Genomic DNA, 9,903 nt, shown 5'->3' on the forward strand with positions numbered 1-9,903 from the left:
TTAACTTTAAATATATGTTAAACTAATGTTTAATTACCTAAAAAAATGCTTAAGTAATCACTGTATAAAAAAATTAGTGATCAAACTTGTTTGAACTTTTCCGATCATATGCTCCACCATTTTTTTTTGGAAGAAATCATATTTATATATAAAGTAATAAAAAGAATTACAATCGCGAGAGATAGAAAGAAGAAAGAGAGAGAAATGTAAAATAAGCAATTTGATACAAATATGTAGAGGAAAAAAATAATATTGAAGAAAAATATATGAGCATTATAACTGTTTTGAGTTGGTAAAAGTATCTTTGACAAGAGAGGAATATTGGAAAAGCTTCGTATAGTGAGTTCATATTTAAACTTTAAAATAAATAAGTAATGACATTTATTTTTATGTTTTAATAAATTACAATTATTATCTTTTAAATTAGTGATAAAAATGCTTTTACTCCAGAAAGAAACTCATTTTATAAGAAACGTATTCAAGAATAATATGCCCAAAATTTTAACTTTATGCAGAATAATAAATGTAGAAACTCTCGCATTTAGTTGCACTAAACAACAAGTATCAACTGTTTATGCAAGTTTCAAGTAAAAATGTTAATAAGATTAAGAAATAGCTTATTTTCGCTGAATCAGAAAGATTGAGTCCTTGCAGATATCAGATGTCTAGCATATAGTTGAATAACATCCAGTTGTTAACAATAAAATAAAAAGATCCTCAGATGATTTTATAATTGCAAATGTTCTATCTGTATTGTGCTTTATGCGCGTTATAATATTAGTATGCGGCTACATGTAGACCAAAACCTTTTAGAATTTATATAAAGTAATTTTAGGATTACAGGTCTTATGATTTTGTTGTTAATCAGGCTCAAGTGAAAACCTATGAAGCAATAAACTAAAATATTAACTGATTATTTCGAACCCTTTTTTATTTTTAATCCAGCCAAACCAAATTGTTTGACAAGTGAATCTCTATATAGTATATACACATGGACTCGGTTATTCAGTATAGAATTTGCAATGGAGCTAATGGGGAATTTTGAGAATACAATTCCTAGAGAAAACAAGAAAGTGAGTTTTATGTGTCACCCTTACTACAGTCATCATCATGTACATGGTCTCCCAGGATCTCAGCTACTGATTAAGGCAGATATGATAACAAGCGAATGTAAAAAAACTGATCCCTCTGCAACAAATCTACAGAGATAAATGTATGCCCATAACTGTCCTCTGTAAAGTTTCATATTCCAAAAAATACTTTTATGCGAAATATCCATCGCCCCACAGGCGAGTATATGACAAAATCATTATTTAATGAGACCATGATCAGATAATGAAAATATGCATCGATGTATGAACGACTGGTTTTTATTTCTCTCAATTTAGTAAAGATGGCAATCAAGGAGCAGAACAAAAACATTTTTTTTTCTTTCCGAAACAACCAATGATAAAAAATTAATACACGTGTTTCCTTGGAAATGACAATATGAAGAGTAACCTCAACAAGTTTGTACTCGAAGGACCTTAACTATAATGTTATAACCAATTAAGGAAGACTTTAACTTCAAAATTTATGTTAAGAACCTTAACTTATTTCAATATCAATTGAGGACCTCAATTTTAACACAATAGTAACAATCATAGTTATGTATTTAAAAAGTTAAATCATATACACTAGGTGCTTTGCTGATATTATCATTATTATCACATGCCAAATTTGATATTTTATTTTGTCTCCTGAGCATTTATTAATACAAAATTTAATAAATTTGAGGTCCTCAATTGGTAAAAATTAAAGTTCAGTCCCTTAAATAGGTTTGTTGATAAAGGTTTAAGCACTCAACTAATATCTCATTAAGATCCCTAAAGCCTGCCATATACACTTGAAAACTATGTACAATTAATAAATGATACAATCATAATAGCATGGGAAAAGATAATACCAATTCCACATTCTATTCTTTTTTCTCGTGTTCAAGCTGCAAGCACCAGCACTTTGATGGTGCCTTGACTATTTGCAGTTAGAATAGTGGGGCGATCACTCTTCCAGCATACAGCACTAATGAAGTACGATCCAGCCTCATCTTCAGCGTCATCCATATCAGGGGACCCAAATCTGTGGCAAGTCAAAGGTCTCGAGATTTCCTGAAAAGGGCAGTTGAATCCTCAGTACCATAAAAGGCAAATGCACAAGAAAACGACACATGATTGAAAACCACAAACCTTGTGGTACACAAAGACTTCATTTGTTTCACTGCCACACGCAATGTATTCACTGCTTACTGTAAGGCCAACAAAGTTTTTCTCATTTGCATGGCCTTTGAAAGTACGAACCTGTACACATTTGAATGAAAATGAGAAAAAATTATATTCATATTACATAATATATATTTTATTTTAGAAAGTACAAAAAATATAATCAATTTAAATATTTACAAAGGTTTTGGACAGCTTTGGTCCACTTGACAAACTTCAAAATCAATTTTGTAGTGCATTTTGAAAGTTTTGCAAACTAATTGAATTCAAAAGGAAGTGGTACTCAGGAGCATCAAGCATGCCATAAATAAATATAATATTGGTGCGATGAGAAATTAGAGAATTGTCAATATTTAGATTTTCAGTATAAAATTATTGGTAAGCACATGACTTCTAGCAGGCAGATTGGTTATAGTTAACCAATCAATAGCAAGAAATCATTTTGCTCATATTACTCACTGGTAAGTTTTCCTTCACATCCCATAATCGCAGTGTACTATCTGTTGATGCAGAAGCAAGTTCATCATTAGACAGAAATTTCACATATGAAACAGCCTTCCTGTGCCCACTGAAAACATGGACTGGACGGCTGATATTTCTCAAATCATAATAATGGATGTGATGGTCTGCTGATCCAACCTGCAAAAGTATGCAAAGAATGTACATATTAGATATATCAAAATTAAAACAGATAAGGAAGATGGGTAGTCGATATTACAGAAGAGGAGCAAGGTCAAGTGCATCATTGTTGATAAATTTTATATACAAGCAGCTACTAATCTAATGTTTTCTAAAAGCAAAATCCTGAAATACACCATCCAGAATACATATATGGGCAGACAGGAAACCCAATCATGTGAATATCACCATTCATATTAACTACTAAGTACAATCGGCACAAACTATTACAAAAGAACTGTTTCCTGAGGAAATATTATAATAAAGTAAATTAAAGTATATTGATTTGAAATGCCAAGCAATGTCACAAGTTGGAAGCTAAGCTGAATGATCGACACAAGATAATACATGGATAGGATCAAATCTAAGTTTTGACTGAACGAACGGTACTTACTGCAATATAATTGCCAGATCCAGGATTATATTTGACACAGCATATGTTTGCTTTCATGTCTATATTTAGAACACTAGCTTCCTGATTTGTACACCAAATTTTGACCTGCTCAAAGACAAGAGACATTACATTTACATCAATAACTTTCAATCATACAACAGATACCATGCCAAGAAAATTTGAATTGACTAACCAAAATGCCAAAGGTGGCAAACTCTTAAAATCTACAACTATGAATAGGATTTTACAACAAAAGGTTAAATTTATCTAATACATAATAATTCAGAAAGCATGATTTTCATTTCAAAAGTATTGGAAATTACAGAAGCATTTTAGGGAAACTTGCACAAAAACTTCCAAATAAATGTTTCAAGTACCTTACAGTCATCGCTACCAGATACAAGCATAGAGGGATCTGTTCTTGAAAAATCAACACTCCATGCACGCTTTTCATGCTCTTCATATTCCATTAAACTCTGCGAAAGGAAAAATGATAGCCATGAGTAAATAATCTGTAGAAAATTTAAGCAAGCACATGACATTAAAAAAATATTAATGAATTAAGATACCCAAAGAGCTGATACAAGAACAAACCAACCATTTGAATTCAACATTTACCTTTCGAGTGGTTACATCCCAAACAGTCACAATTCCTTCATAATCACTACTAGCTATTTGATTCTTAGCATATTTATTCCAACTCAAGCAACTAAGTTTTGAACGTGTAGACATCTCCACAACAGGACAGTGAGCATCTGTAGGTTCATTCACAACCTGGAAGGTATTAACATAGGGAATGGTTACTTTGTTTTCATATTTCATAATGTATTACTAATAGTTTAAGCAACATTTAAAGGGTGAACACCCTTACACTAATTTTAATAGCAAATCCTCCAGCAAATGTGCCTTATGACTAGCTTTAAATGCACCATCCTTCAAGCATCATATTATATAGTGCAGCAAATTTCTCATTTAAGTTGTACAGGTGCACTTATAATACAAAACAAATTTAACCAGAAATTCTGTAAATCAAATAATTGCAAATTTCCAGGGAGATTGAAGTAAATCACATAATATTACATGCTTCTACTTCAAATATTACATGCTTTTATTTTATCATATAGTTCATATACCCCCTGAAGGATTACTAATATGTTCTGTCAAATAATGAGACTAAAGGTTTTCCTGTGAACCAGTTTTTGTAGTTGAATTAAAGAAGATAAATTGGTTGAGTTGATATGAAAGTAATAGCACCAGTGTAACTCTCGTATTCATAGTTCATAATTCATATGAGTGATATATTTTATTCTAAGTGAACTATGAGTGCCTAAGGAATAGATGAAACATTCATTGACAGAATCTATAAAAAGCACAGTTCACAAAAATGTTAACAATCAAAAGAGAAGAAATAAAAAATGATATTAAAAGTAGAAGTAAAAGGTCATCCATCATACAGCAGAAAAGTCAAAAACTTTGATGCGCCGGGAAACTCCAGCAGTAGCAAACAAATCATCATCGCAGTCAAACTCTATGCTGCAAAGTGCAATATACATGGTTAAATCCACGAATTCAGAAAATTTAAGTACTAAAATATAAATGTGAATGACAACTTTAATTCAATGATACAGCTTATTCTGTCTAACTTCTTCATATTAAAACAATAGGATCAAGAAAAGGGATATCAACTTACTAAATAAAAACTTGTCCGTCATGTCATTAGTACATTATTTCCACATAATCTATCTCTAGAATAAAATGTGAACATATATGAACAGGAATTTAGTACCAACATGATCCATATGTAACTGTTCTGACACAGTACCAGCAGATCAAGACCTAAAATTTTATAAACATCAATATGGTAACAAGGCGAGGGCGAGCCCTGGTACAGCGGTAAAGTTGTGCCTTGGTGACTTGTTGGTCATGGGTTCGAATCCGGAAACAGTCTCTTTGCATATGCAAGGGTAAGGCTGCGTACAACATCCCTCCCCCATACCTTCGCATAACGAAGAGCCTCCGGGCAATGGGGTACGAAGTTTTTTAATATGGTAACAAGGCCATTATAGACTAAATTTTACGTCAAAAGACTTGAACAAATACCCATGACACAAACTACATCTGGAATATTGCACTCCAAGAACATAAATATAATTTCATTCAGGAAATAGCAAACCCATTGTTTTAACTGTTCCATTAAAACTCGTATCTAGACAGGCAGACAAGTCATAGTAGGGATGTTGGTGTACTGATCTTCAAGGGATTTTGCACAAAGAGCCTTGATTTGTGTATTGAGAAACTATTCAGCTAATTAAGCATCTTAACAACACTAGATTTTACTGGGGGCACAATGACAAACTGACAATGATGATGAAAAACATAAACTACTCAAGTTAATCAGAACCCTGTGTATAAACATATGTTAAAATCCCTTTGCATCCAAACCGTATCAATATTTAATAAAATAAAGTAAAAACCTTTCATCCCAACGATTAGAATCAAAGCAACCATCATTATTATAATATTGCGAAGTCACAGATTACCGATTAAAATACTAAATTATAAAAAAAATACCATCATTCACCCATAGCATGGCTCTGTGAGTTATGCCAACCATATTGTAACTGACAATAGGTTGGAACAAAAACATTGATTAGTTTTTTTTATAAAAAAGCCATGATAAAAAACATCAAAATGCAAGAGATGAATACCAAGTGTTCTGAGAAATTTCAACAAACTCACCTTGACACTATATTTGCTGAATGAAATATATCCCCATGTCTTAGTTCTGCAATGACTCTCAATCGGCTGTTTCAAATGAAGCAAAAAGGTTGGAGATAACTGTATATTGCTTACTCAAAAAAAAATAACTGACACTATTACCTGTAACTCTGTTAAGAACCCCAATGGAAAGGGATAAAAGAAAAGAATGATTACTTATGGACTAAAATTGAACAGAGCAAGGAGAGCTTGCTCAGTTAATATAAAATACAATTCCCTAAATGCCTCCTTTCGACCTTATTTTCCCCTATTCATCTAATTGAACCTCCTCATACAGTCTAACAGTTCCTAACTAATTTGACATCCGTTCATTCTTCCGGGAAAATACCCCCATGTCCTAAAAATATTTGAATGGATATTTGAAATGACAGAAAAAGACTGACAACTATACCTATAGCGTGTGAAAGTTGTCAAGACTGACTGAAAATCTTCAAGACCAGCAGTATAACCTTCTCGACTTATGAGATTTATATCTCTTACTTGTTGACTATGGGGCCTATCAGCTGCATGTCGTCGCTTTTGTAGGTAACATTCTTGTAGGTCATTGAACTGGAGCAAAGGAAGGGAATCAAACAGGAGTCGGAGAGGACAAAATAAACCATGTTTATAGATGCAAACTCAGTGACAGAAAAAATAAAAGCCAGCATATGGCATATGCCAAAATTTGTTTACAAAATTCAGACTTAAGTTACAAGACAATAGTAAATAAAACATAAAAACAAAGAAAAATAAAAAACAGAATCTAGTTTTGATACAAGTCTTGTTTTTCATAAGCAATATGGCATCTGCTACTCAGCTAATTTTTTTAAGGCATTTTTTGTTTCATGGTTAATTAGTAGTTTCTATGATTGAAAAGATATTCATTCTAATAGGGATTCAATAGTAACTTTGGGTCACAAGAAATTTTATTATGATATTTGTGTCTTAATTAGTTAACTTTAGTTATAGTGGCAGAAACTAAGCCTGCAAAGCTTTTCCAAAAAGACATTAAAATTTCCAAAAACAATTCACTTAGAAATAAAATAGAAATATAAAATTTCAAACATGGAAATGTAAACCAAGAAAACCTGTGTATGCACCCTCTTCTTTCTAACTAGAGAAAGACCCGATTGATTTATATATTGTGAATCGGATCCAGTGATGGCATCCCTTCTCTGAACTCCATGCCCGTGAGAGCTAATTTGGGACTTTCCATCATTTTTCTTAGTATGGCTCCCTGATGACAACCCTCCTCGTAGATTTAGAGGACTAGATATAAGGCCACTGTTGTTCTTGTCCATTGATGAATGCCATGATTTTCTTCCACCAGAGTCATCAAGCATCCGTAATTTTACAGAGTACCTGTCCCGTGCACGATACAAATCCATTCTATGTTTCTCCACAGCATTAATGTCCTCTTTTATAAACTGGAGATCAGTTTGTACCTACAAATGAAAGTACGAAACACCAATTGTTGCAATAAGTAAAAATAGATGTAACATGGAAATCAGTAGTAAATAATGACCAACTACCGCAAGCACAGGAAAGAAAAAAAATGGGAAACATTAGCTACTTTGCAATAGTTTAGACTTTAGAGTAGAGGGAGAGAGATTGCAGCAAGCACACCTCCTTCAACTCATCAACTTTTTGCTTGCGTAAGCAATGCAAGAAGTCTAACAATATTTGCATATTTCTCTCAGCTTCTTCTTGTTCCATTTTTCTTTTCTTCTCGGCAAGAAGTGACAAAAGGGTGTCTAGCTCCTTAATTGACACATCACAACCCTGTACCAAAAATCAAACATTAAAAACAGAAAAAGGAATCATAGACTAAATAAAGCATCAACGGTAAACACAGATCCACAGTTTCGCGTGAAACAGAAATATGTGACAATGGAGTGATCTTCAATATACTAAAGTAATATGAATTCCACTAAAACCAATATACAACTGAATCCACAACTTGATTAAAACCCTTACATAAAATATACTATTAGACAATAAAATGACAAGAGTTAAAACCGATACTTTGTTCCTTGATCTAGTGGCATATACAATACATATGCAAGAATTGTATAACATAACGAATGTTAAAACCAGCTCAAGTTACCCTTTAATCCTCTTCCATATGCTACTATTTTATTAGATAGTCCAAAAAAGAAATTTATAAACTTTCCTCTAGACTTATATTCATAATTTAACAGAACATAAAAAGTAAGATGCAACAAAGACCTCTTACTATTGCGCAATTAACATGGTTACCAATAGACAAATTTTAATCAAGAGAAAGCGAGAGCACAACTAACCTTTTGCAATGCCTGCCGGAAATGTTCCACAGGTGAAGCGGTTTTTGATATTTGACGCGCAGAAGTCTTCTTCAGTAGCTACAAATGTGGTACAGAAACCGTATAACAATAAGCTGCATTTCGAAGATAAAAATCATGCTCGAATCTCACACTAAAAACTATGAAATTTAAGTCAGCAGCATTGCAGGGAGCAATTAGCAATTAGGAGTGTCAAAAGAAAGATCTAGAGACGCGAAACAGCATTCATACGCCACACACATTCCACAAAAACTAAACAAAACTCGCAAGTGAAAACTGAATTCATGTTTTACTGCAAAACGAGCATTGCGGAATCGCATAGGAACTATTAGAGCAAACCACACACACTAAAAACTATGACGTTTAAGTCAGCAACATTGCAAGAAGGAGCAATTACTAAATACAGTGCGAAAACAAAGATCTAGAGACTCGAAACAGCATTCATTCGCTACATACATTCCACAAAAACTAAACGATTGTTCTCTTAAACGCAGCGTTTACGAAAAAATCAGAAGCAAGAACTGAATTCAAGTTTTACTGCAAAAGGAGCATTGCGGAATAGTAAAATAAATGGAGATGATGATGAGAGCGAAGGAAGGCGAACCTTGTCGAGCAAGAAGTTAGGGAAGAGGTTGGTGTTGGTGAGGTAGTGGCCGCAGCAAGGGCAATCGCTCTTGTTGCGGAGGTGCGTGATGATGCACATGTAGCAGAAGCTGTGGCCGCACGCGGTGAGGAACGCGTCCTTGATGATCTGCATGCAAATCGGGCAGAGGAAGTCCTTGTCCGGCTCCGACGTGGAGGCCGGGAACGTGCCGCCGGAGGCCGCGGCGGAGGTGTCGGCGGCGACGGCGGCGCCTTTGGACGCTTCCGGTTTGACTACGGCGGGGACGAGAGGCCCCGCGGAGAGCTCTTCCATGAGCGAGGGACTGAGGGAGGTTACCTTTTTTTTTTATTGCGGAGGTGTGGTTGTGAATGTGAATTCGGTTTTGGGATTTTGGAGTGAGAGAGAGAGAAGGGGCAGAGCGTGTGGGTATGGTGGCTCTTCTTCTTTGAGATTTGAGGTAGGGAGAACGAGAGTGGGCCCCACGACTGAAGTGATGTGAGGGCCAGAGAACTCCACGTGACGGATACGCTTGCAGCATCATGCTATAAGCCACGTCACACAACACCAACCTCTATATTAACATTTTATTTATTTATTTTTGTTACAAACCACACCTATAATTTATGGGTTAAAGCTATACTTCTAAATAAGAGGTATCGTTGTTCAAACTTTAACACAATTATTAGCAGGGTTAAAGTTCTTCTATTAAATATTTAATATAATTTGTATAATTGTTGTAAAATTATTGATTAAGTTAAATCAATTTACATTGATTGATTCACACGTTAGGTCACATATTAAACATTTATTTGTTTAGCCGACTTGTATTTTCTAAATAAATCCTTGAATTTGAATTTTTCAGATGGAAAAAAGTTGTTAAGAAAATATAAG

At 34.0% G+C, this 9,903-nt stretch overlaps 1 protein-coding gene across 1 annotated transcript; it reads right to left on the reverse strand.

Annotated features, from left to right (window-relative positions):
- Positions 1-1,761: 1,761 nt before the first annotated feature.
- LOC114384974 (E3 ubiquitin-protein ligase COP1) lies at positions 1,762-9,450 on the reverse strand. Its single transcript, XM_028344849.1, has 13 exons — positions 9,013-9,450; positions 8,391-8,468; positions 7,714-7,869; positions 7,176-7,532; positions 6,500-6,657; positions 6,070-6,135; positions 4,785-4,863; positions 3,949-4,104; positions 3,708-3,806; positions 3,331-3,435; positions 2,718-2,897; positions 2,226-2,336; positions 1,762-2,147 (listed from the first exon to the last, which is right to left on the reverse strand). The coding sequence occupies exons 1-13, from the start codon at positions 9,322-9,324 to the stop codon at positions 1,977-1,979; spliced, it is 2,028 nt and encodes a 675-aa protein (XP_028200650.1). The 5' UTR covers positions 9,325-9,450; the 3' UTR covers positions 1,762-1,976.
- Positions 9,451-9,903: the final 453 nt, after the last annotated feature.

This window comes from Glycine soja, chromosome 14 (assembly GCF_004193775.1).
Source record: "Glycine soja cultivar W05 chromosome 14, ASM419377v2, whole genome shotgun sequence".
Classification (NCBI taxonomy): domain Eukaryota; kingdom Viridiplantae; phylum Streptophyta; class Magnoliopsida; order Fabales; family Fabaceae; genus Glycine; species Glycine soja.

Coding starts and splice junctions, on each gene's coding strand:
- LOC114384974 (XM_028344849.1), bottom strand. CDS start 9,324: ATGGAAGAGCTCTCCGCGGGGCCTCTCGTCCCCGCCGTAGTCAAACCG. Junction 6,136..6,499: donor ACAACTTTCACACGCTATAG/GTATAGTTGTCA, acceptor CATTTGAAACAG/CCGATTGAGAGTCATTGCAG. Junction 3,807..3,948: donor GGGATGTAACCACTCGAAAG/GTAAATGTTGAA, acceptor TTCCTTTCGCAG/AGTTTAATGGAATATGAAGA.